This window comes from Cebidichthys violaceus, unplaced genomic scaffold (genome assembly GCF_023349555.1).
Source record: "Cebidichthys violaceus isolate CVI_PGR_0920_01 unplaced genomic scaffold, fCebVio1.0.p SCAF_10, whole genome shotgun sequence".
In the NCBI taxonomy this organism is placed as follows: Eukaryota; Metazoa; Chordata; class Actinopteri; order Perciformes; family Stichaeidae; genus Cebidichthys; species Cebidichthys violaceus.
Window position 1 is genome coordinate 787,501 of NW_027176263.1, and position 27,384 is coordinate 814,884.

At 43.1% G+C, this 27,384-nt stretch overlaps 1 protein-coding gene across 1 annotated transcript in view; it reads left to right on the forward strand.

The window, feature by feature from the left end:
- Window positions 1-27,384, forward strand: part of sdccag8 (SHH signaling and ciliogenesis regulator sdccag8) — a 43,928-nt gene that overhangs the window by 13,387 nt on the left and 3,157 nt on the right. Inside the window, exons 14-16 of the mRNA XM_068719531.1 lie at window positions 6,451-6,578; window positions 10,370-10,478; window positions 12,104-12,235. Coding sequence (XP_068575632.1) covers window positions 6,451-6,578; window positions 10,370-10,478; window positions 12,104-12,235 — 369 coding nt within the window. The remainder of the gene's footprint in view (window positions 1-6,450; window positions 6,579-10,369; window positions 10,479-12,103; window positions 12,236-27,384) is intronic.

Here is a 27,384-nt window from a genome sequence, read left to right on the forward strand (position 1 = left end):
GCAGGGTGTGAGACAGCAAGATGCTCCCTCTAACTCCTCTACCTGTACTGGATGTGAGACATTGCCTTCAGTTATCGAAATAATGCTTTATTTGAAAGCGATCAAAGCTGCTGCATAATTACGCTAAGTTGAGGTTGTATGACATCTGAAAGAAACCTCCCACAAAACAAAATTGCAGACAAAGGCATGTAGAATACATTGAAAAGTGAATGTTTATTTTGCTTTGTTTGCATTGTAATGATTACCAGAAGAAATCCTAAAATGAAAGATAATCCATACATAAAATACTTCAAAAGGCGTTGCTGCATTGCTAATTAGAGCTTTTGTTTATGTTCATGCACTCAGTGAAAATGTAAAAAAAAACAAAAAACGGCAACGCTTTATTTATGCATATCAATGTGCTCGTCGTTCAGAACAAAGCGCTGTGTGAACCAGGTTGAAAGACGCATTGACACGACCCTGACAGTAGCGCTGTCTAGTGCAGTCTGTTAGTAAAGAGATATAAGCACAGACACAGGCGATTAGGAAGAGGGACGATGACACCGACGGTGGAAAAGAAAAGAAGGGCGAATAGATAAAGGTAGATGAGAATGAAAGAGAAGAGGACATATGGAAGTTGTGGGGAGAAGAGTGTTCAGGAGAATACTGTAGGAAGTTTTGAATGTGTGTGGATGGCATGGAGGAGGCAAAGGGGAGCAGAGGAGGAAAGCAGTGAGGCTGGCGATGGTGTGTGTATATAAAGGCGGACACCGGATGGGCTCAATCCCCCCTACGGTTCCATCTCCAGCCTCAGTCCTCAGTTAACTGAGTTAAAAAAAAAAAAAAAAAAAGCCTCTCTTTGTTTTCCAGCTCAATGGCCGCCTCTCTCTCTTTCGGCATCTGATCTACTGGCCCAGGAGCGAAGGGAGGAGGAGAAGTGAGGAAAAGAGGCGAGTTAGTAAGAAGATAATAGAGGAGTTCACTGAAGATTGCTTGGGTGGGTAATGAGAGAGAGAGGGAGAGAGACGGCACATGTTACTTCCTGCCAGTTGCCCTGAAGCTCATATCCGGGTGGAAGGGGTGAGGAGCGTTTGAACGACATCAGGTCTCAGGTGTGAAGTGGATTCCAGCACAGGTGGATTGAGCTCACACCAGAGAGAACACTCCATGTGGCACAAACTTTCGGTTTGCACACCTTTCTCTCTCACTGCTCTATGTATTGTTCCTCCTCTTGAACTTTCTGTCATCGCTCTCTTTTTCGTCTTCAAAAATATGTCCATATCAATCATATATGTAGACTTATAAACAGACTTTCTTTTCCTGTTTTTCCTTCTATAATCCTAGAAATATGTTATTACATTAGACATTTACACTGGAACGTTCATATAACATGTACTATATACTTTGTCAAATATCTAATGAGAAGTAACTTAATGGTTTCCTGATTGAAGTAATGAATTCCAAGCCGATCATTTACCTTCGCAGCTGAAATCGACCGGCAGTCCTGCCACATATGTTCTCCACAACTATTTCTGTAGAGTCCTGGGTTTTCTGGATCGGGTCAGTATGGGAGCATATTGTACGTATGCTGTGTGTTTATTTTTAAAATCACAGATGCCTGCGCTGCCGGTCCGCCCTTCCTGTGTTAAGACCATCAGTTGTCTGTGCCAATTAAGACTTTTAAACTTCTCTCGCTCTGTTTTGTGAGCAGATAGATGATGACAGAGGCCAATCAGCAGCTAATTACTGGAATTATTTTTTTCTCCTCTGAGTGAATGTGTGCTGCAACAGCAAATGTTTGTTTGTGTGAGGGCCGTGCATTCGTAGCTGTCTGTGTGTCCACGCATGTATTTATTCATGGAGTGAAAGATGTTCAGATGTGCATATTTTAAGAGAGTTATTGTCCATACTTATGCACGTGTGTCTGAAGGGGAAGGCACTTTTTTTTTTTTTTAATTTAACAGTTGCAGTTTTTTTTTCCGGGCTCGATTGGCTCGCCGCTGACCTTGGTGGCAGTGGGGGGGCTTCAGCGCTCCTTGAAGAAGAAAAGAGGCTTGGGCCGCCCGCTGTAAACAAAGTTGACTTGCAGACAGATGGATTGAATGACAGAGAGGCTAACTGAGCCAGGAACGGGCCTGGCAGAGGGAGGGAGGGAGAGAGAGAGAGAGAGAGAGAGAGAGAGAGAGAGAGAGAGAGAGAGAGAGAGAGAGAGAGAGAGAGAGAGAGAGAGAGAGAGAGAGATAAAGGGGGGGTAGAGAAGAGAGAAGAGGTGGCCAACAGGAGAGGAGGTGTGAACAGGTGCAGGGCCGCTGAAGGAAGAACCAGCAGATGGAGAGAAACACAGCCAGTTTAGTTACAGGAAAAAAAAGGGTGGGAGGCAAAGGGGAGGGAGGAGGGAGAGATGGAAACAGCAGAAAAAAATGATCGGAGCAGAGATGAGAACGCTGTGGACGGGTATATGGACGGATAGATGGATGGATAGATCAATGGATGGATAGATGGATGGATGGATGGGCTGGGCACAGAGTAAAGGAACGGCGAGGCTGCATCAGTCCGCCTCTGTATTTGAAGTGTTAGTTTCATAAAGTAGAGCAGCAAGGAGAGGAGCGTCAGAAAATAATGTGGGAGCAGAGTGATCGACTTACATCACCCCGAGGTTTAATAAAAATGTGCTAAAACACATTGAGGTGCGTGTGAGAGAAGATGGTGTGACGCGGTCGTGCGGTCTGCCACACGAAAACAATTCAGATGTTTATTGTACGCTGCATCAATGATACGCAGCGCAGCGAATGTTCAATATGTCACTTTATTTTCTCTGCGGTGCACTCAGCCTTTGTTGGCAGTGTCGGGTAGACGGGCCTACACAAGGCCTCTGTCTCACCGTCTCTCAGTCACACACAGAAACAAGCCCACTCACACATGAGAAGAAATCATCTTTGTAGTTCTGCGTATCAAACTGTTGAATATTAATGCGGTCTGATTGATGCAGTCTATCATGAGTTGCTGTGGATCCACTGGAATTTCTCCACAAAAATGAATCATCACGAGTGTCACCATTTTGAGCAGTTGAGCAAATAGTTAACGGTTGTAATTTTAAAGAACAGCATCAGTGCATTTAAGTAAATCACAATCATCAGACAATTATTTGAGCTGCAGGTGCCTCAGTTTAAATGATGGGTTTCAAAAGGAAATGTAATTATTTAAAATTGAGTTACATGTTTAAAAGTGATTATAAATTTCTTATTTTTGTTGATATTGTTTAATCAATAATTTTCACAAGCAGTTATAAGCAGATATGACAGGTAATACATAAATCTGTCATCTGTTAAAACCACACTCATTTTCAATTTTTCATAATATATCGGATCAGGAAATTTGCCGTAGAGCTATTTATACAAATGTCCTCTGAGACAGAAATAGTCTTCTTCTTGATTTCCCATCTCGTCCTCAACAATTCGCACAATTCGCTTGTGCGTTAACATATTTGTGCTATAGGCTGAGTTCACAATCTGTTCACCTGTATGTTAATTTCACACTTTATTTTATGTCCCTCTGGGTGTATTGATTTGAGGGATTGTTATCTTCAGTTTTCCATTAGTCTTTATGTATATTACTTTTTACAATATCATGTTGATGTTTCTTAGTTATTTTAAAATTACAACAAAATATAGTCATATATTTTGTTGTAATTTACATTTACACACAGATTTTTCAATATTATTTGTGTGTGTTCATGTTCTGTATGATTCCACTTTGTGTGCATGTGTCCGGGTGATATTGTGTTCATTGGGAGGGAGTATAGTCTATTTTACTTTAGTCCAAACAGCGGTCAGTGGTGTCTGGCGTTGGCGAATGTCTCCAATTCCTCCAAGTCCACCGTCTGACTCCAATTTGTGCTCGTTCTCTGATAAACCGCGGCATTTGGTGGTTCTGGCGTGGGATGCCGGCTGCACCATGGGGTGCTGCAAACTCTGTGCTTGGTCAGGCCCTGGCACCCCACATCTAATGGGCAACAGCTTGAATAGTGCCCACTTAGGCAGGCCGCGCAGACTGGGCCCCCTCGTCTTCCTCGCTGCTCCAGCCAGCTAGCCAGCCAGCCACCGCCTCTGCCACCTCCCACTTACCCAGCAGCCACTGTACCTGGCCGCAGCCCCAGAGCTATTCCAGCCTACCTTAGGCCCCTGGCCCATGCAGCTCTCGCCATACTTATCAAGCTGTCCTACAGTGCATCAGGCCAGGCATATACAAACAGGCCCAGCTATCCGCTAACTGAACATTCAGTCTATTGCCTCCTAGGCCCAAACAAGAGTTCCTGCCACAGGCAGCAACCCAGAGCCCATTCACCAATTAGCTGGAAGGCAGATTATTGTCCAGGGAGAATTATCCAGCTCCAGCCCCACATATTCAGCCTCTGCTCTACCCGTCGCCCTTAACGCTTGCTCCAGGGCTTGGCTCTCCACTGACATCTCTCCTTTGCTTTCTCTTTTTTATGCTTTAATTTGACAGTGCTCATCAGCAGCCATTTTGTGACAGCAATTTGCAAGTAAACGCGTTGCTTTGGATTGGGGATACAAAATGGCGCAGGGTAAACGCCCAACTTCCCAGCTTTGATTTGATCCTCAATGAGGCGTTCAGGCCCTGGTCACGAGGATCCGAACCCTCAGCTCTTACTTATTAAACTGAACTTAGAATCATTGACCCTCCTCGAGGTTGCATTTATATATTACATTGATTGTGGTTGTCCCCAGAGATGAAGGCCTGGAGTCTGCTCTGTTGCGTACAACTTTATTAGTTTGTACTTATGAAATGTTGGTTCAGTAGATCAGCAAAATCAAACAGATGCCAAATGTGTAGCTCTCTGTGTTTTTGCCTTTCTTTCTTGTTTTCCATCGCTCTCCTCTTCCTCACCACCACCACTCTATTGCTGACTGCTGGAACTTTCTGGCGGCCTGTCTGATGCTAATTGGTGGTTAAACAGGTCTGGTGTGACTCCCCCCCACCCCCGCACCCCACCCCAAATGCACACAACACACACACACACACACACACACACACACACACACACACACACACACACACACACACACAGGCATACGCAAATACACACGGCCCCCTGGAACCTTTTGCAGGACCAAATGGCTGGCAACGCCTGCCCGCCATCTCCCGCTGAGCCCTGGTGTGCGCTTTGGTGGCTCAGGCTGCTGTTCAAGCCCAGCGGGGGTTCATTCACTCTCACACACACACGCACACACTCATACGAGTACAGACACACACAGTCTCCTTGTGTCCCCTGCACACCCGCCACCCGCTTTCACACCCCAGACAGCAGGACAGCAGGAGAACACACACACACACGAAGGAACAGACAGACGCGGTCACTTTAGAGATGCAGGCCAAGCGCTGTAGGGGAGAAAAGTTTTCACTTAAACTGGAGAATTCTCTCTTCATTAGCGCCTTTGGACTTCAGGAAGAGTTCTGTTTATTTGTTCGGTTTTTTTTTTTCCCTGTCTTTGTAGTTTTTCTTTTCTCTCCTTTTGTATTTGCCTCTGTTGTTTGGTTACATTTGGACTTAGCTGAGTTAGAAAGTTTGGATCAAACAGTAGTAAAATACAGCGTTGTTCAAAAGCCACTTTAGTTTGCGTCTTACCTGTACAATTTTGATAATGAGACGAAAGAACGTGGAGATTAGAGCTATTTGATCGCTACCAAATGTGTCATGCTAGCCAGCATTCCTGTCGTACTGCGAAGTCAAACAGTTATTCTTATGTAGACCTCGTGTAAGTACAGTCCTCTTGTAAAAAGAAGATGCCATTGATCAGCTGATGTTACATAGCCGTATTGTTACATGTGTTCTCGGCAATAATGTGGCTGGAAACTGAATGATATTGACACAAGTTCCACAGGAAATTCAGAGGATCACAGGCAGCTCAAGCAAAGTAATATCTCAGAGCAGATCTATCTTTTCTTTTTACACTCTTGCAAAGGAGTCTGAAATAGACCGTTGTATTTATGCGAGTGTTGGTGTTTCGTAGACAGCTGCAGTATCACTCGGGGGTCCTCAAGCCGTCAGTGGCCTTCTACCCCCTGAGTCTTTTCTGACATTCTCCTTTCTGTACTTTCTTCCATTCTCTTGTTTGTACAGTGTTTACTCTCCTCCTGTTTTCTCTCTCACCTCTCTGTCTATCTCTTTTTTTTTTTTTTTTTTACGTTATTGATCTATTTCACACATATCAAAAACCTTTTTTGTATCTTCTACCAGAAACGGTTGTAAAGTATGATGGAATTTATTAGAAATGCACAAATCAATCCGTTGTTGATCCTAACTGATGTATTCTAAACGGGTTTGGTTTTGGATGAACACTGGTTTTAAAAGCACTGTAGATAGCCATGTTATGTGATTTAAATTCTGCATTTAATGAACAACAACTGTTTAGAAATGTCACAGTTTAACACCCCGGTCCTCTTCCCCAGACAGGACAGAGAGAGTTCAGAGCGGGCTCATGAGGAGGAAATGGCGTCTGCGACCCTTTCAGCGCGGGAGCGAGAGAGGGAGCTGGCTTTGCTGCTGGAGCAGACGGAGGATCGACACCAGCAGAAAGGTGAGTGCTTCCACCGTCAGTGATGTTGCTGGTCTTGGCTTCAGCAGAGCTTCCACCGTCTCCTTCCCACCTCTCTGTCTTCATCAACTATATCTGACCTGTACCAAAGATAAGTTAACTTTCCACTCTTCAAAAACCCATCTTTGCTTTCCCTTTCATGTTTTTCTCATCAAAGGAGCACCTTTAATTTAGAGACTTGTCTGGTGGAACCTCATCTTGGATGTGTCCACAACAATACACGCAACATTGGGGCTGCTAGCTGTTCCAGTCAGGTGATCTGAGGACGTTTGCCAGTTTTGTGCAAAACCTGCAGCTGGTGATAAATTTAACCTTTTTGTGCAACGGTTATCGTTGCAGCTGGGCTACAATACTTACACCACAGCACGCCTGCATGCAAAGCACTAATCTTGTCGGTTAACTGTTAATGATCAGTTAATGAGGGTCGGCTATCGGTCAGAAAAATAAATCCAAAATAACATCCCTAGTGATATTTCGCAAGTAAATTTTACTCTCCAGTGCTGGTATCCGTTGGCCACTAGATTGGCAGTGGATTGTGTCTGGCAGATGTGATGGAGCCAAATCAGGTGGACATTGGGGGGTCAGACTCCCCTAGGGGGCTTCATTAAATGGTTTTCATTAGAGAGCCACACACGCACTTGAGAACATCTTAGCCCGGCTGCACAGCAGCAAGTCCTCACATTTGCTATTTCACTAGGTTTGCTGTGGGCCACTGCGGTACACGGGCATGTTAGTTGTCTTACACAGAGGGGAGGGTGATGTGGGGGGGGCAGAACAAAGCAGAACTAAACAGGATGGAGAACACTGAGTCAAATTTTCAGAACTGCAAGGAGCAAAACAGGAGAGTTAATCAGGGTCAGTTACAGAATCACAGCCCTTGAGCTGGGAGCGTCTCAGTCTCTTCCTCAAGGACACTACAGCAGGGTGGATCTTAGCCCGAACAGGGTCTTGAACCTGCGTCTTCCAGTTGAAGGGTGGTTTTGTCTTCTTACTGTGCCACCAACACAACATGGCCAGAGTGGGAGGAGACAGACAGGAACACAAATCATTAGAGCTGAAGTGACCTCAAAAGAGCAGATCAGAAGCCATAAGAGGAGAAGAGAGAATAGCGGGGAAGAGCAGAGGGAAGGTGATGGGAGCAGAGCAGAGAGACCGAGCTCAGAGCTCCCTGTCTGTCTGCACAGCAGAGCTGCTGCTGCTAGCACATCTGTTGCACCATCTGGATCCCCCCCCCCCCCCCCCCCTCCCTCAAAGCCACCACTCACCCTCAACCACTCTCCCTCTCCCTCCCTCCCTTCTCCTTTCTGTTTGTTTACCTGTGGTTCCCTTCAACAACCAGGGAGCCTGCTGGTACGCAGAACAAAGATGGACGGTACAGAGGGAGGAAAGGATGGTGGATGGAGGGAGGAGGCGGGTGGGTGGGGGGTAAACAAAGGGTTTGTTTCTGGCGCATGTCGGCAGCACACATGTTGTCTAAAGAGAGCTGACATCAGAGCACAGCAGGAAACTGTGGATGGGGAGGGGATGGAGGGGTGGACGTCCTTTAGTAGCTCGCATCACTTCCTCTCCCCGTGCAACCCAACAGACGAGCTCGATAATTAGCTTTCTTGCTCTCCAAATCCCGCCTCTCTGTCCATTCGTTTGTCCTTCCATCCATCCGTCCCCCCCTCTCTCCCTTCTTCTCCGCTCCTTCCCACCTTTTTTCAGATTTTTTTTTTTTTCATGTTTCTTTTTTGAGTAAATGCGTACAGAGCAGCCTCTAGATGATATCAGATATTTGTTTCTCTCCATCCCTCCCTCCCTGCCTGCCACGCTTCTTCTCTCCATCCCTCCCTCCCTCGTTTTTTCTCTGTTTGTTTCCAGTGCCAGTTCTGCTGTGTTTCTGTGTCCCAGGGTTCTTTTTGGCCTACGCATGGCCAGACGCATTCAAAGCCTGTTCAGCTAATTAGCATTCTTCATGCAACTTTTCCAGCACTGACCAAACTTTGTGGAGTGTACGTGTGTGCGCACGTCTGTGAGTTCATGTAGTTTAGTTTCATGCTCGGTGGCATCCAATTTATGCCCTCCATGCATTTTCTGTGGCAGTGATCTGGGGACAGAGGCTGTATAGAGTGGAATGAAAGGTTTGGTGGTAATTCACTTTAAAGATGCAATGTGAAGCCAGTACAAAGCGAATGATATTATGTGAAACATCAGTGGGCATTGGCCTTTACACCTCTCCCAGTCATAATAAGAAGTGAAAAAGAGTCAGCCTGCAGGTAAATATTATGTATCATAGCACCTTCCATCATGGATCCTTCTCATTTATCTCTTTCTTTCCATCCCAATATCTACTGAATGCGGAAAAAAAAAAAAAACTTCCCAAGTGTGAGCTACTTTTCAAAGACTGCGAGTCCTTAGTGTTTTTGGTTTCGGTTGACTGTAACAGAATGCCGGAGCAGGTGGATCATTCCCTCAATCCAAACGGCAGCCATTGTTATTTTAAAAGAGCAGACATATGTTGGAGAGCGGAACGTGGAGCGTTTCAAAGGAATGATGAAAGCCCAGTGTTGGATTGTTCAGAAAGAGGCCCCCATGAGCGGATGAGGACGTGGCAGGAAGGGTGGAAAGGAGAAAGAAAGCGCTTTCAAACAACATTCTCTCTCTCTCTCTCTCTCTCTCTCTCTCTCTCTCTCTCTCTCTCTCTCTCTCTCTCTCTCTCCCCATCTCATTTTACCCTTCTCACACACTTTATACTTCCATCCACTACTCTATGTTCTTGCATTTGTGCTCTGTGCTTCTCTTTCAGTTTTTAATTTCAATGTGAATGTCGACAAAAACATTTTTGGGAATACATTCAAAGAGACAAGTATCTCGCTTTTGCTGCGGTATTTGTTACAATACATGTGATTGATCAGCTCTGTCCATATTGTAAATGTTTTCCTCTGGTATGTGAGGTCGTTCGGTTCCTCTGGAAATGTACTTTATGTGGTAATAGTAGTAGCCGTGATGCCACTCCCACATTGTAACATTAATTAAATGAAAGCTTGACCAACATGAAATGGTCATTGAGGTGATCAACATTTGTTTTATTTGATTTGAGCATCTATTCATTTTTTATTCAGACACGTATTCTGTGCTACACTAGAATTAAGATGGTTTAACCAGACATGTGAGCATTGATCTGTTAATTTGAAATCATAACTAGCTTTTTTACCTCTATAAAATACACGCACATCACAAAGGATCACTAAAATCCCAGTCACAGTTTTTAGCTTTCACATTGTGAAAGCTAAAATTTGGTCCGGCAGTATACTGTAACTGTAACACTTTTAAAGCATTATTTGTAAATTTAAAACATTCCAAAGACACAAAATTTGCCTAGCAAAACATGCTAACCATGAGATCACGTTGTCAGTTTTTATTCTATTTTATTTAAAGCAGAGTGAGACAATTTAAATGACATTACATTACACAGCTCACTGTCAGTTTCATAGAAACGTAATTGTCTCATCGAGCGATAGAGATATACTGGACAGATACTATATACAGTACGTGTAGCTTTCTTTTTGATGCGGTTAGGGGAAGTGTAAACCAGACATACGCTGTAATACACAGTGTCTATAATACTATAGCTGGAGGTGGGCGATGTCTGAACTTCAGTGTAAGCATGTGGGCTGAAAATTAAGTGTCTAACTGACAGGACATCGGTCACCGATACTCAAAGTGGACATGACATCACCCGCGATGGTCAACCTCACAGTAACGGACAACTTTCCCACAATCGATTGCAGTTGGAGAGGTGGATGGTCTGCTGAGTTCCCAGAATTCCCTGATCAGGAGGCTGAAGGAGGAGTGCTGCGCGCTGGGAGTCCAATTGGAGGAACTGACAGAAAGTAGCAGGTCAGTATTTTCTCTTTCATTACATTCACCTTTTTGTTTAAACAATAATTCCCTCAATTGTGCTTTCAGTTCAAATCTACTTGTGTAGATAAACGTAGCCTCTTGTTTCTAGTTATGTATTCACTCCGTAGTTTATTCTGTTGCTCATGTCATCATTTCATGAAGCATCATCTTATCCAGGCTGTTTGGACCGAGCATGTCAACATACTACATACTGCTTTCCAGCCTGACCTGTTTTCTTGTTAACCTGATGCTACAGTAGTCACAGCAGGCCTGCACAGCTCTCCATCTGGGCTGCCTGTGCCTGTGTATTTGTGTGTGTGTGTTTGTGTACTTGATTGTGTGCGTATGTGTGTGCGAGAGTGACCCTGGGTCCAGTGTCCTGTCAGCTGTTGGAGCTGTGCTGCACATTAGTCACATGACAGCCCTCAATCTGGCCATGCCAGACCGCACTGGCCTCACCAGCCACAGGACACGTGCACACAACACACACACACTCATGTACCCTGTGTTTTGTTTTATGGATGGACATCAATACTAAGTACACATATGTATGTACACAGTAATAGCTGCCACCTTGACTGTGTTTTTTTTTATGGAAGGAACTAGCATACATGCTGACACACTGGCATGACGGCTCATGGCCTACATCTGCTGTATGTGTGTGTTATGTAGTTTAGCAGCATTGTAGTGTTGGTGTGTTTTGTGCCTCGGGCTGTTTGAGCTCCTGGAGTCCAAGCCCAGCGTAGCGGTTAAAGTCCTGCTGGACGGCCTCAGTCAGGCTAAGCGAGGTTACACTGAGACAGTTGCAGTAAGACGAAGGAGAAAACTCTCGACAAATTGTTTTCAGTTGTTTGTCTGACTACGAGGCCCGCTCCTACTTGTTGGCCAGTGTGCTGTTGTCATGCCCCTCTTTCCATCCCCACATTTCCTACCCGTATCTCTGGTGGCGCTGTCGAAGAAATGATGAATAAGTAAATGTAATTGGTTTGCCATCGCTCTTCAAAAAATGTCCTTCAATAGCAGAGTGAATGGTGTCGGTATATGACGTCACCTATCAATTCAAAGCGAGGATTCATCTTTTTACTCTCAGAATTGCATTTCCTTAATTATACACTCAGGTGCCAGTTCATTAGGTACACCTAGCTAAAACTAATGCAGTCTAATAATGCACAAAATAATAGAAACACTTGTCAGTATAATGAAATACAGTTGAGTCAGCACCTCTTTAAAACTGAAATTTAACATTTTAACCTTTCGAAAAGATATTTGCAGGACTACGGTGGCATTAGTTTTAGCGACGTGTACCTAATAAACGTGCATGTGCATGACTGGGAGAGAATTTATATACAAACATATTGTTTGTTAACAAGTTATTACCAAAAAGTCTTAAGTCTCCAGATCTTTGGGACTTAAGATCTGTGAGGACTCAAGACCCACGAGTTTACTTCCCTTTGCTGAGTTTAAATTAGTTTAAATCTGTTTAATGTATAGCATTTACATTTTATGTCTTTATTTTTATTAAAACTCCGTTTAGTATTTTATTCAGCTTGCAGGCTGTGTCATACATGGTACATTTTCAACTGTTGCATCTGTATTAATTGTGTGTGTGTGTGTGTGTGCAGAGGAGAGCAGGAGCAGCTGTCCCTGGAGAAGCAACACCTAGAGGAGACGGTAAAGAGTCTGAGAGCTCGTTGCTCCGACATGGAGGATCAGTGTGTCCAGCACGGCCGCATGCACCAGCGCATGAAGGACAGGTACGCAAATACAACAATACACTCATTACATTACATTACAGTCATTTAGCAGACGCTTTTATCCAAAGCGACTTACAATTCAGTATCTATCTACACACCGTAGACGCAGCTACAGGAGCAATTTTGGGGTTAAGTGTCTTGCTCAAGGACACATTGACATGAGACTAGCAGAGCAGGAGCCGGGGATCGAACCACCGACCCTATGATTGAAAGGCGGCCCTGCGCTCCACTTATCCACGTTCAACCCACTACACTTCCTGTATACACATCTTACATCCTTAATATTTTAGAGGTATTTTGTTCTTTTTTTAGATAATGATCGGGTTGAATATCAGCAAATTGGATTTTTTACAACTTTCATTTGTTAGTTCCTCTTAAAAGAAGGTTTTCAGTAATGTTTTTTTAAATTGTTTTCTTTTCTCCCCCAAAAACTACTACAAGCGTTTCAATGAGAAAGTGGCACACGTGTCTTGTGAATATTTTGTTATTATTAAAATAACAGCAGCCTTGCTGGAGATAAATGTTCCCAAGTGCTTTTTAGTTGTCATTTATTTCTCTTTGCAGAATCTGGCAGCAAGCCTTTACGAAAGCAAAAGTATGTGCCGTTTCCTTCACAAGCTATCCCTAACCAGTCCATCTTGTGCACATCTAAAGTTTAATTCTTAGATGAATTGTTTTATTTTTTGTCGACACAGTGTTTTTGTTTTTTTTGTCATCAGCAATTTACTACCCTGTTGTCTGTGCAGTGTCCACATTTTCCACTTAATCAGGTGGCACTTCAAACTGTTCTCTGATCAAAAAGCTTTTCTTTTTTTTTCCTTATGCAGTATAATACACTGGAAACAATAAAGTAATTATAGACATGTGGTGGTCCACAGAGGACGGTAACAGCCCAATAAGTATAACGTGCACCAGATGAAACAGAAACTTTGAGGGGTTTAATGTCACAAATATGAAATGGAGTTAATGAAGTTAACAAGCAGCTAATTCATGGCGGGTTTGCTGACTTTGACTGACTCAAATTAATACCTGATGGAGTCGTAAACTGCAAACTGAGCTGAACTGAAAGTGAGGCACCAGTCAGACTCATTGTGTCTCTGTAGCTCGGTTAACTACAGCACAGCAGCTTTTTAGATTTTTGTCTGTCTGACAACAACCTAATTCACTCTTTCACTGAAGTTGTGATGGGCTTCTTGCACTATATTTTCCACTATTGTTATCACATTGTTCATTCATGTAGTGTATACATCTACACTTATTACCATGAAACTGAACTCAAAAGTCATAAAGTAAATACACTGCTCTATGTAGAATGTGGGGAGTGATTTCGGCGCCTTGGCTAATAAAAGCCGCAGCTAAACGTGTCTCTATCTTTGGCTTATGCTACAGTATCTGTATGTGTGTGTGAGAAAGTGTGTGTATGATGCGGGGGTCTCTTCCTCCCTAAGTGTGGAGCCCAGTTGGTGTGTGTCTCCACAGGGCGCCTGGCGTACAGCCTGGCTCTGCCAATGTGGGCGAGGATGTGTGGGTGTTGTTGCCCCACTGTGCAGGATCTCTACCCCAAAACCCCACCACCCAACTCCACCCTCCTCTTACACAAAACCAACCCCCCCCCCCCCCCCCCCCCCCCCCACACACACACACACACACACACACACACACACACACACACACACACACACACACACACATACACACACACACCCTTTTCTCCTGCTCCATCACTGACACTACATATTGTCTACCACCCACCGGTGTTAACCTGTCGACAGTCAGACGCTGCCAAAAAAAACCAAAGTTTACCAAGTCACAGCTGTCTCCCGGTTGTGTGTGACTCTTTTTGTGTGTTTCATAGAGAGAAAAACAATCTAAGTTGTCAAGGAGTGTGAAGTATGAATATTCTGTATGTTTCCGCGCATATGTTATGCTGGTATTTTTTATGTGTGTGTGTGTATGGGTTGCTATTGCATGTTCTCAGGAGGTTTAGCAGAGTAGGAATCAGTCTGCCAAAAGTGGATTGGCTGGGAAGTTGGCACCTAACTTCTCCCTTCTCCCAACTGAACCACGATAATCACTCTTGGCATTTAGTGAGTTTTATTTTCTGCTTTGACACTTACTTGGTTGATTAATCCTCCTGATATTTCAAAATCTCTTGAGTTCAGTTCTACATGAGGTCACTTTTTACAGTGACTGTTGAGCTGCTTGACCACATTTTTTTTTTTTTATTTTGTTTTTTAGGAGATAATTTGTTTTGGTAGAAAGTCTGTATGTTTGGGAATGCATTCATTAGTTTTGATTAGTAAATGCATGCGTTCTTTGGCATTTATATGTTATGTTTCAGGGGATTTATTGTAAGGATGTACAGTACATAGCTAAGGGAGAGACAGGGAGGCGAGAGAGGTATGACTCACGTTTACGATGATCCACTCTGCAGCTGCTACTTGGTTTTTCAGCATCTGATTGTATTTGTGGTACTGATCGTACTCCCAGTGCAAAACTTGAAAACCTGCCAAAAGTATATTCTTATCACATTGAGTTTAAAGAAATAAAACAAGAGATCCACAGTAGTTATCAGGGCTTCATTGCAGTGATGTGTTTGTCAATTCATCCGTAGAGGCAGGACTGAACTTTGTCTCTATATTGTGTGCATGCGTTTTGTTTGTGTGCATGTTTGGTATATTGCACATTAAAGTACGTCAGTCTCTCTACATATGGTACTGTTCTCACACTGAATTGCGGGCATCTTCTCGCTCTCCTCGGTGTTTGTCTCCTTCCATACATCGGGGATGTATACGTTAGCTGGTCCCTGCAGTCACTGAGCATTCGTTGGGCGCCCCGCCGCGCCGCTCGGGGGTTTAAGGTGTACGTGTTAACAAGCTGGTGCAAGTGGGTTCAATATGAAGCGCCCCGCCCCTCCCCACAGCCTCTCCATCGGCCTGCAATCTGTGCTGCGAAGAGCGGCAACAGCGCACCACGCACAAAACATTTGGAAAATCAGCTTGATTTATTTTTACATGGGCAAGCTGATTGCCAAACTACACAGGGGTTTTTAGCACACAATGTTTTGCTGCAGCATTTAATTATATATTTCACTGCGTCTGTGGTGGGAAGTGAAGGAATAGAACGGAGAGTTGAGAGATGGACTTACGGAAGATGCAAAGACAGTTACTGTAAATGATTCATTTAAAGGTTATGTGTGTTTTTTATGAGCAGTCTGTTTCAAGAGATTACATTTTACATTTGTGTTTATTAAGTTACATGTTACATGCAGTTTTTACATCATCTACTTCTTTATTCTCCAGATTCTTGCTTTGATTGGTGACAATTTACTTAGTTATTATGTCATTTCTGGTGCTTATTCTGCGAAAAGTATAAAATATAACCGTTCTTTAAACTTGATTTGAAATGACCTATAGCTTCTCAGTGAGAGAAGGTTTTTTTGTTTGTTTGTGAAAAAGCTCAGAATATATTTCATATACAAGAAACCAAATTGCAGATGCAAAAAGAAAAACAATGGAGTGGATGGATGCATATTATTTTACAATTTAGATGAAGCTGAATAGAGATCTTAATAGCACACCTGACAAAATCGGTTTTGGTATGAATTGGACTAGTCATTGTTTGTTTGAGTAATTTGACATCATAAAAGCAAAAAACTTTAATGAAGCGAGGAACGTGTAAGATGTTAATGAGAACTGTGAAGCAACAATCCAATGATAATTATGTTTATGTGAAAGTTATTACGGCTCGTAAAATGTTTCCTGCTCGTGTAGTTTTTAAACTTTCTCTGCTCACCTCACCCTCTTCTACTCTTCTTCGTATCTCTTTTCACTTTCCTTTCCTCTCTGCTCTTCTCTTAGTCTCCAACTTTACTCCTCTCCTCTTTCTCCTCCTCCCCTCTGCTTCCTGTACCGAACACCACGCAACCTTTTCTCACCCCACAGCTGTTCGCAGGCTGTTTCACCAATTATCACTATGCATGTACACACTGAGGTCACAAACACAGACTCACGGACACACACACACACACACACACACACACACACACACACACACACACACACACACACACACACACACACACACTCAACAGACCGACATAGCACCAACGTTTTCTTAACCACACATTGTGACAGCAGAGTGCGTTTGTCAGCCCTGGGTGTGCGTGTGCATATACTATGTTTATGTGAGCACACAGCTCCCTTGTGCAGCCCTTTAAAGGAGAGCAGCAACATATACGCAGATGTGCCTGTAGATCCACAGGCTTCACTGGGCCATATGGCCTCCACGAAGAAAGATGGTGCATGCGTCTGGAGGAGAGCAGAGGAGGGTGGGAGGGATGGAGTGAAGGATGGAGGAGGGATGGAGGGCCATGTGTGGTATGAGCTGTGCAAGCAGTTGTTGAAGTATGTGTGCCTGTGGACGTGTGTGTGTGTGTGTGTGTGTGTGTGTTTGCACCAGAGGCTCCAGGAGATTGGTTAATGGAACAAATGGTCGCGGCGGGCCGGGGAAGAAGGAACAGGCTTGCTGCTACCGCGGGCGGACAGCGAGCCCCGGGCGAGGGCTGCTTCATCTGGGCTCCTGCCACACACACACACACACACACACACACACACACACACACACACACACACACACACACACACACACACACACACCCTCTGTCAACCCTCTCCTCACCCTCACCCCCACCCCGAAACACACAGTGTGCTGCCATGCCCCAGAAGCAAAAAGACGCTCCTTGCAAAAAAAACTTTTCATTTGCAAATTAAGTTGGCATAGGCTTGGCAGAAGAAACAGGACAGCTTTCATTTGTCTCATCTCTCTCTGTGTGTGTGTGTGTGTGTGTGTGTGTGTGTGTGTGTGTGTGTGTGTGCGTGTGTGTGTGTGCGTGTGCGTGTGTGTGTGTGTGTGTGTGTGTGCGCGCACTTGGGTATGTTTTTGGGCATCTGTGTGTATGATGAGTTGCAACTGTGTGTGTGATCTGAGAGATAAAGGGCCGCTAAAATGAGTGAGCTGTGGAGAAAGCAGGGATGAAGACAATGAAGAAGACCCAGCGTGAGGTGCAGCGTTCAAACACTTACTTAGATTGTTGAGCTTCACATTCATGTCTATATTAACAGAACTGCTGTCACCCATACATTTACACTGATCACATACAAACTGTTTTGTTTTATTTCTAAATCAGACATTTTTCACAATAGTAGCCCTTTCTCTTTGTGGTGTTTTTACAAAAGTTGAGTGTGTTACAGAAAAGTTCCGTTAAAATGGTTGTTCTTGTTGCTTTTTTTTCTTCTTCTTTACATTTTCTGAGCATTCTGACAAAAATAGATGTTGAAGTTAAATTTTGTTTTAAGAAATTTAAAGTTAAAATGTAATCTCTATATGTAAAATAAGAATATTTGATATAATTAACTGTACTGTTTTAGGATACATAAATACCTTCAGGTTTAAACCAATGACTGACTGTAAATGTGGGGAGATCTCACCCGTATTGAGACAGAGAGGAACAGTTTAGTCCACTGTCTCTGGGTGGCGCTGATCAGTCGTCCTCCCTTCTCCTTCTCTTTCATCTTCCTCTCCTTCTCTTCTCATCGTTTCTATCTCTGCATTGCCCAGCTGGCTTCTGTAGCCGGGAGCGACCGCGGGGCGGCCTGCTGAAAGAGCATTGTCAAACGGTGGCTTTACAGCTCTATCACACACACACACACACACACACACACACACACACACACACACACACACACACACACACACACACACACACACACACACACACACACACACACAGACGCGCAGATTTGCGGCTCAGATGTCGGGCTGTAGCCAGAGGCTTGCAAGCTGGAGCATTAACTGTGCAAAGCGTCACATCTCAAGCCCCAGTCAATGACACTCGCTAACACTACTTCATAAAACTACAACTAGAAAACTAGTGCAGAAACACCTGCCCCTTCTTTAGAAAAATGTTAAAAGTAACAACAGCCGAAACACTTTAATGCCAGGAAAGCAAACACTCACAGACACGACTTAAAAAGTGTCAGCAGGCCTCACGGCAGCAAACACTTTGACATTGAATAGATGATATAACAGCCGGCAGCAGCACTGAAACCTCTGTTAATGCAGGGACGGAATGAAAGCAGAGAGTACTTCAGTGCTCATCCGCAGCTGTTTAAAGTATATGAATGCAGTTCTCACATCCCTCTTAAACACTTTCAAAATCTGTTTTAATAGAAGTCGGTTCCAAGGGTGATTCATTTTGATCATGTGTGAATTCTGGTCAACGCGCTCCGTACTGATGTTCATTAACCCTCATCTAAACAAAAAAACACTCTGCTTCTCGTCAGCTCAAAGATCAACTTTGATCTTGTTGTATACCGACTTAATAGCTGTCTCACCATTTAATTGTAATTTCTTTATTACTCTCACTTTTTAATGAGAATTATTTTTCTTTAGACAGCAAAAAGTGTACTTGGAACTTGATAGCACAAAGCCAGTCTGCTGCCTGTTATAATTGTGACTGAGAGGAAATAATATCAGGTGTCGAAGTTTCAGATTGTTTAGAATTTGCACGCATCATTTTTTTATTATAATATACTTTACATTATATTCTGGTGTGAAACAAGTATGAACTATCAGAGTTAAGGGCCCACACCAGGGTTTTAATTCTTATTGATTATTTTAAACGAATCCTGTAATTACACTATTATTATTATTATTATTATTATACCGTAGTGCTCTATATATTTAAATGTATTATCGAACCCCCTGGGATCAACTGGCATCATATGTGATGTAACAATATAAACTTTTTCAATGTGCACTTATGACTACATTCCCACACAGCAATAACAGCAGTACAAGCAGACATGATGTTTATTGTGATCAATTACCAACAGAAGTGTTTCAAATCACTGCATGTTGATTTTCAATTCATTTTGAATGTTTGATCAAAACATGTAAAACGCAGCAGCACCCACTGGAAAATGCAGCTGTAATGTAAAGACATAAAATGTGTAGCAAATAGGTGAAAACATTAGAAAACACGGTATCTTTTAAAGATTTATTTATTGCCAAAAGGCTCACTTATGATTTCATACAAAACTAAACTTCCTTAATAAATAAATACCTTCACTCACATCAATCAGTATAGCATGTTACAATAAAAGCATTTAGCACCAAATATCAAGCAGGCCGGTTGGTAACAAACACAAGAGCAACAAAATATAAAGAATAAAACAGAAATGACTAAAAACAACGAAGAAGTGAAGGAATAGATGTGGCTATTTTTTCAGTTGAATTAAAAGATCAGATATTGAGCGTTTGTTATTATTTTAAATTTAAGGGGCAGAATATCCAGCGCTCGATGTCCCTTCTTTCATTTTAAGTCGAGCTCTGCGAGCCGACCTGAGAGACTTCAAGTTGCTGTGTGAGCACAACAATGTGAGCGTATTTAGGGAGCTTCACCGCGAGGGCCCGATAGGTAATAACTACGGTTTTATAGTGCAGTACAAGATTGCTGAGTTTTGGCTTTCACACACTCTGTTATGGAAGAGATCAATGTTGTTCAAACATGGTAGGACTGTTGCAGATGGGCACACCAGCATCATAACGTCTGAAACCTTTTTCTTTTCCTTCTCACCACCGTGTTCAGCTCTGCTGGAGAACAGCAGCGAGTTGGAAAAAAATGATCTGAAGGAAAAGGAAGTTCTCACACAGGCTGCATCACTACATTAACCCCATAATTGTCTAAGCATCAGTCTATTTTTGTATTAAATTAATAATTTATTAGACAGGAATGTGGATTCCTGCAGCCAAACCTCTCTGGTTAAAACAAATCCATGTTAAAGGTTAATAAATGAGCATAATCTGCTCAAATAATATTGATTTTTGTTTTGTCATACTGGATTTCCATCCTTAAAGCAATTAATGTTAATGACAGAGGATTATTTTAAGGGGACTTCCCTTTTTAGTTTAATTTCTTTCTTAAGTATTACATCATAAGAAAAAAAATCTCAGTGAAAACACTTTTAAAAATGACTCAAAATAAAATGGATTTTACCTTGTGCATTAGAAATTATAATTGAATTGAATTACAAACTCCTCCTGTCTTTGGAGTGCATCACAAGACACTTATTTAGTTTATGTGTAATATCTGTATACCTGTATGTTAACGCATTTAAATGCTGATCTTGTGTGTGTTGTATCTGTTAGTGTGACTCTGAACTGCGAACGAAGACTTATCGAAAAGTGACTAAAGGTCCTTTTCAAACGTGATGCTGACATGTTAAATTAGGAGTATAGTTGTAGAGTAAAGGTACATCAGTCAGTCAAACATGTGGACGTAACAGTAAATGAAAAGACAGCGCCAGGAAATAACGGTGAGGGAACATGCGTCAGTCTCATCCTGATCAAAACACACAGTGTCACCAATCGTGTTCCCGTGTCAAATGTGCGTGTTAGCAAGAGCAACAACTGGCGTGACAGGTTGGTGGTGGGGGGGGGGGGGGGGGGGGGGGGGGCATGGCCTTCAGGCACACACACATTCTTGAGTGCAGTTGTGTGCCAGCCAAGATTTAGCTAGAGCGCTGGGGTGTGAGGGTGGTGATGGTGGGCCTGGGATTGGGCGAAATATGGTTTTGTGTATACGTGTGTGTGTGTGTGTGTGTGTGTGTGTGTGTGTGTGTGTGTGTGTGTGTGTGTGTGTGTGTGTGGCAGCTGCAGCCTTCATGCCCCTGGCAGTGTTGTTGTAACCAGGCAAGCCAAGGCCGTCTGCCTGAATTCTTCACCCCCTAGGCCCCCTGCCTGCTACACACACACACACACACACACACACACACACACACACACACACACACGCACACTGACATGCACACAAGTTCAGTTTGTCTAATATTAGTGTGTGTCAAGGTTAAGATTCATCATTATCATCTAGGGTTAGAGTCGAATTGTACCAGAGTCCTATTTATTTTCCCTAATTTTTCACACACGTGTATATGTGTGTGTGTGTGTGTGTGTGTGTGTGTGTGTGTGTGTGTGTGTGTGTGTGTGTGTGTGTGTGGTCAGATACAGGATAACAGTTAAAATTGGTTCTTTAATTATAGCCGCCATTCATCTTGAAACTCACATTTCCTTCTCTTTATTTATAGGCATTATTTATAAAAAAAATCAAGATCCACGCTGAGTGGTTGTTTTTGGAGATACACAGAATATGCAGTGAGACTTTAGTTTACTCTGTGGCTTGTTTTCAAGTCCTTTTTGATAATGTATGCACTGTCCAATAAATATTTTCTACAAGTGACACCCTCCACTAGCTGATTTGTTTAGTAATAAAAATGCACACATTCGTATGGGGCTGTTGAACGACAGACTTGCACACTGCCTCCAGATCTTCTCTTTTCTATTAACGTCTCTCTGTTTCTCTAACGTGACGTTAGCACTTTCCCTTTAGACCGTGCCTTTAGGACATATGCTCCCACCTGTAAATAAATATACAAACATACACACACACACACACACACACACACACACACACACAACAGAGTTTAGACACTAGCTGTGGGCTACGACTGATGTATACCACAGAGAGGTAACTGTGTCTGTGTTGTAATTAATCTCCTTAGTAGCAGCAGTCAATAGAGAGCGCGGCGGTTCGAGGTGCAGATTGTGAGCAGAGTTTGATTATCGGACTGTCTGGGGAAATTACTGCAAACTGCCTCTCAGCAAAACATGCTTTTATTATGTCTGCCGGAGAGCAAGATACACGCTTACCACCACGACTGCTCTCAAAGCTGTTTCAGGTATTTTTGGGGGCATAATTAAGGAATTATTTCAGTGCAGGTGTGTGTGTCTGTTTGTGTCAGTAAAGCACGGGATCCAGCAGGTGGTGTCCTTTCACCAGGTCAGTGGGGAGGCTCTCCTTCTCTCACCCCCACCACAACCCTCCCGTCAGCCGTCAGCCAGGCCAGCAGCAGCAGCAGGCGGCGGGGAGGTGACGGCTGGAGCCCCTCAGCCTCTTTGTTTCTCCGTCCCTCGTCCACTCCGTCCCGCACTTCCGCCCGCCAACCACAAACTGTTAGTCCTCATTTTTCACCGCCTTCGGAGCCTCTTCACACCGAAACATCCATTTACTCGTCTCGCCCATCAGTCCATCCATGAATCCATCCAAGCTTCCTTCCTTCATCACCAGTGGGCAGCGGGCAGGGGCGAGCCAGCCTGCAGTGTGAGTGTGTGTGTGTGTGTGTGTGTGTGTGTAGGTGGGTTAGTGTAGGGCAGTGCCCGAGCATTAAGCCATATTAAGCCCTAATTAATGAGTGTGCCAGTCGATAGAGGCCAGTTATTGGATTTGCTGCTTTAGCTGCTGGAAGGAGCGCTGCCTTAATCACACACACACACACACACACACACACACACACACACACACACACACACACACACACACACACACACACATATATTCAGACACACACACACATTCAGACACATTCATTACACACATCCCCCTCTCTGAGGCAGGGTGTCCAAGGTGAGACGCGGGGTGGATTAGAGAGTGTGTGTGTGTTGTATAAGAAGGCCAGAGGTTGGCGGCTCTCTGGCCAGACAAACTGAGTGTGTGTGTGTGTGTGTGTGTGTGTGTGTGTGTGTGTGTGTGTGTGTGTGTGTGTGTGTGTGTGTGTGTGTGTGTGTGTGTGTGTGTGGTTGTGCCAGGGTCAAAGCTTTACTTACTGCATTACATAAAACCTTCACCTTACAACCTGCAGCCGCTTTAAACATCTCAGTTCACGACCTGACCAACCGATTCACCGGCTGCCAGTTCAGCTCATTTACCGTCAGACTGCAATGTGTGAAAGCCTGCTGGCATTTTGCAGCCTTGTTTGTGCAGTTGGTGCCATTTCTACAAAAATAATTGTGTTTTGGATATTTTACTTCGTAGTGTTTCTCTCTTCAAAGGGAAAAACCAGTGTGGGTATGTGGAGTTTGAAAGATGTGGCTGTTTACCAGGGAAGTGAAGTCGAAGTCTTGCGTTGCATTATGGGAAACAAAAGACACAGTCATTTATTTAGCCTTCCACATACTAGGGATGAAAAGTCTGTATCTCAACCGTTGCTGCATCTATTCAGTCTTTCACTGGTGAGCCGCCTTTCAAATAAAGGCAGCTCTTACAGTGCATACTTAATTTGACTTACTGGTAATTAAAGGTTCAGTCCAGTAAAATTACAACAGTATTTTCTCACTTGTCGCTAGTGGAATCTAGTCATGTTGCTAAGGGGTTTTTATTTGCCCAGGTTTTGAGAAGTCTGATTATAATCTGTGGATTGTACAGATCAACGACGTTTCTGGAAAGAGTTGTGGTCAGTGAGTTTTTTAAAGTGTAAATCTTAACCACTGTAAGCACCACAAATGAAACACCAAAACAACCCCTGTAAGAAAATGTAAGAGCATATTGAAACATATTTCTGAAAACCAGGTCAAAGAAAACAGCAACTATCTATAATGTAAGATACTCATTATTGAACTGACCCTTTAACGTCATCATAAGGCCAGTCATGAATATGCACTGTGATTCTTTAGAGATGTTAGATTCTATTATGTTACTTCATCAGGATGTCCTCAGAAGTGGTACTCTTGAATCGATCAGTGAATAAATCCTCTCTACATCCACACATTTATTTCTACTAGCACACCACAAGTGTAAAATTCTTCTTGGCAAACAATGTCGACGCATCTCCCGCTTTACAAACCTGGAGTGGATTTCAGAGCTGGCCAGTCGTCAGCACAAAAATCTCTCCAAGAGACGGCTGTATATATTCTCTTTCCGGGGAAAAGATAGTTTTGGGTGCGTCCGGTGCGTCTGCATGTACCGAGATCAGAGGTTGTGATTGGATAAGGTTTGGCCTTTTCCCAGCGTGACTCAGATTAGTTTGGTGGTGTGGAGCTGAAGGGCCTTCAGTCAACACGTTCTCCACACTTCCCTCATCAAACATTAACAGCTTCAGAACAACAGGCTCCGTTTCTGACCTTTAGGTCCTCTGCTGTGTGTGTGTGTGTGTATGTGTAGCTCATATCTGCGGCACATCGGTCGTGTCTATTTGTGTATTGTCTTGTCTTGTGTCTTGGCTCACCACAGCGGGGCTGTGTGACGTGGCGGTGCCCTGCTGTGTTGTGCAGTGTGACAGCGTAGGAGGAAGAGAGTGGGAAGAGGGAGAGAGAGAGAGAGAGAGAGGGAGGGAGAGAGAGAGGGAGGGAGAGAGAGAGAGAGAGAGGGACAGAGAGAGAGGGGTTGGCTGGTCAGGACAGCTTGGCAGCCGGCTGTAGGAACACCAGGCAGGGAGGGGAGTCATCGCCCTCGGCCTCCAGGACTGGACAGAGCCTCCGGGGCTGAGATTAAGCACCCAGCGGGGCGCGGGTTGGGATGGAGGAGGAGGAGGAGGAGGAGGAGGAGGAGGAGGAGGAGAGGGGAGAAGGAAGCTGAAGTTGCAGTTGGTTGTAGCTGCTGAGGACTGATGGTGTAAAAGGATGCTGAGGAGGTTGATGATGATGATGATGATGGAGGAGGAGGGGAGTTCCTGACGAAGAGGGACAGGTAGGGACAGGATTAAACCCTGTGGTGGAAAAAGAGACAGAGTGAGGACAATGTGGGGGGGGGGGGGGGAGCAGGGAGCAGATTGTGTTGGGATGTTTGCCTCCCCCGTCTGTCACACACAGGCAGCCTTGCCACTGCCAACATGACCAGCAGGGCAGGGGCATCTGTCTCCCCCCCAGCTACCTGTCTGTCTCTCTCTCTCTGCCCCGAGACACAGCTCTCTTCATCCTCCTCCTCCTCCTCTCTTCATCTTCTTTTTATCACACGCATCGTTCCTGTCTTACTTGTCGCCTTCTGAACCTGTTGAAACAGTGACGGACAAAGTGGAAGATGATCTCATGTCGTTAGGTGGTGCCGTGGATCTCAGAGCGTCTTGTGATTGTTTGTATCCAGTGAACTGAGACTGTGATTCCTCCTCTCAGGCTGCATACGAGCTCTGAGCGGCGTTTCCTTCTCTGATTGTTTCATGTTCATATTTCTTTGATGCCTAAAGAGGCCAAGCTCTCCTTTTAGTTCATAGAAATGAAGTAAAGTAGTATTAAATTTATCAATCATCTGCTCATGAGACAGTGGTGGGAGAAGTATCTGATACCACAATATAAAATACTTAAGTTCTGCAGAATACGTTCTGCATTTAATATCCTACTGAAGTAAAAAGTACAGATTTGTTTTCATTGAAAAAGTATTGATATCAACATATGATATTATGATTTAATAATGAGTAAGCTGAAATTAACTGTTGTAGTCTGCTAAAGTGGAGCTACTTTATCTAGTTTCCTCTGTGTGTGTGTGTGTGTGTGTGTGTGTGTGTGTGTGTGTGTGTGTGTGTGTGTGTGTGTGTGTGTGTGTGTGTGTGTGTGTGTGTGTGTGTGTGTGTGAGTGAATCAGTTCACCTCTGCACTAGAGGACGGGACGACCGACTGTCTAAATAGACGAATGAATGGATGAAATAATGAGCTGCTGGTGGGAAATATCTTAACAGACATTCCACCTCCACCCCCAAACACAGCAAGCACGCACACTATTCATACACCCTTACCCCCACACCCCAGCTGGAAAACACCACCTCCCAACACACACACACACACACACACACACACACACACACACACACACACACACACTCTGTCGACTCCCAGTGTGCTGTGAAAGAGTTCATTGTCTGCAGGAGCGGTTTTGTCAAAGGGGACACACTAATTGGGACGTCCTAGTGCTGATCAACATTTTGCCTCATAACTGCACACACTACTTTCTCACCAAACTGTTCACCTGCTATTTAGTTCAGCTGTCATGTGACACTGATCAATTGATCCAGACTGGACTTTTACTTCTAGTGGGAGTATTTTAACATTCTTGTATTTTTGTGCTGGTGTGAACGATAATCACTTGAATTTTGAGTTTGGTGTTCATTGAAACATGAACGTTGTGCCACAGTTCTAGTGAAAAACTAAAAGTTTAACATTTAAAATGACCTTTTTATGATGTTTAATGACATTTTATATGATATATTATAATTATATTTGTTTGTATTTAATGACTTTTCTTACATACTATACTATGCATTTTTATGACAAACTTCAAAACCTTTTAAAAAGTCATAGTATAGTAAGTCATCAAAAAGTAATCGTAGTACATACAATACTGTGACTTTTTATGACATGTAATACTATGACCTTTTTATTACTATTTGTGGCATACTATACTATGACTTTTTACTACACACTATGAAATTACTTTTTATTTCTGTTTTAATGACAAACTAATCGATACACTTTTTATGGCATACTATACGATGACACTTTTTCACTTCTTTTACATGACATACTATGACTTTATGAAATACAATACAATACCACTTATACTAATACTACTCATCTTTCTAGTACTTTTCTATGACTTTTTTAATACAACAATATGATTTTTTTGTATCTTTTATGACATACTATGACTTTTTATGAATATTTATGACGTACAATACAATTTTTTTTTAACTTTTTATGGCGTACTTTACTATGACTTTATGACACATATATTTTGACTTTTTTACTACTCTTTATGACGTGTATATACTATGACTTTTTTAATTACTTTTTATGACGTACTTTACTGTGACTTTTTGTGATATCCAATACTATGACTTTTTAGTAATTTTTGACGTTTAATGACTTTTCATGACATGCTATGCTATTACTTTTTTATGACTTTTATGACGATACTATGACTTTTTAAACATTTTTCATGACATATTCTAATATTACTTTTATTGACATACTACACTGTGATTTTTTTAATTACATACTATACTAATACTATTTATGTCATCCTATACTGTGACCTTCTTAGTACATTTTTTCATTATATACTATGACTTTTTAAGATTTTTTGTATGACATACTATAAATGGTAAATGAACTTGTACTTATAGCCCCTTTCTAGTCTTCCGACCACTCAAAGTGCTTTAACACTACATGTCATTCACCCTTTCACACCCATTCATACACTGATGGCAGGGGCTGCCATACAAGGGGCCACTATCCATCAGGACTAACTAAACATTCACACCCGTTCT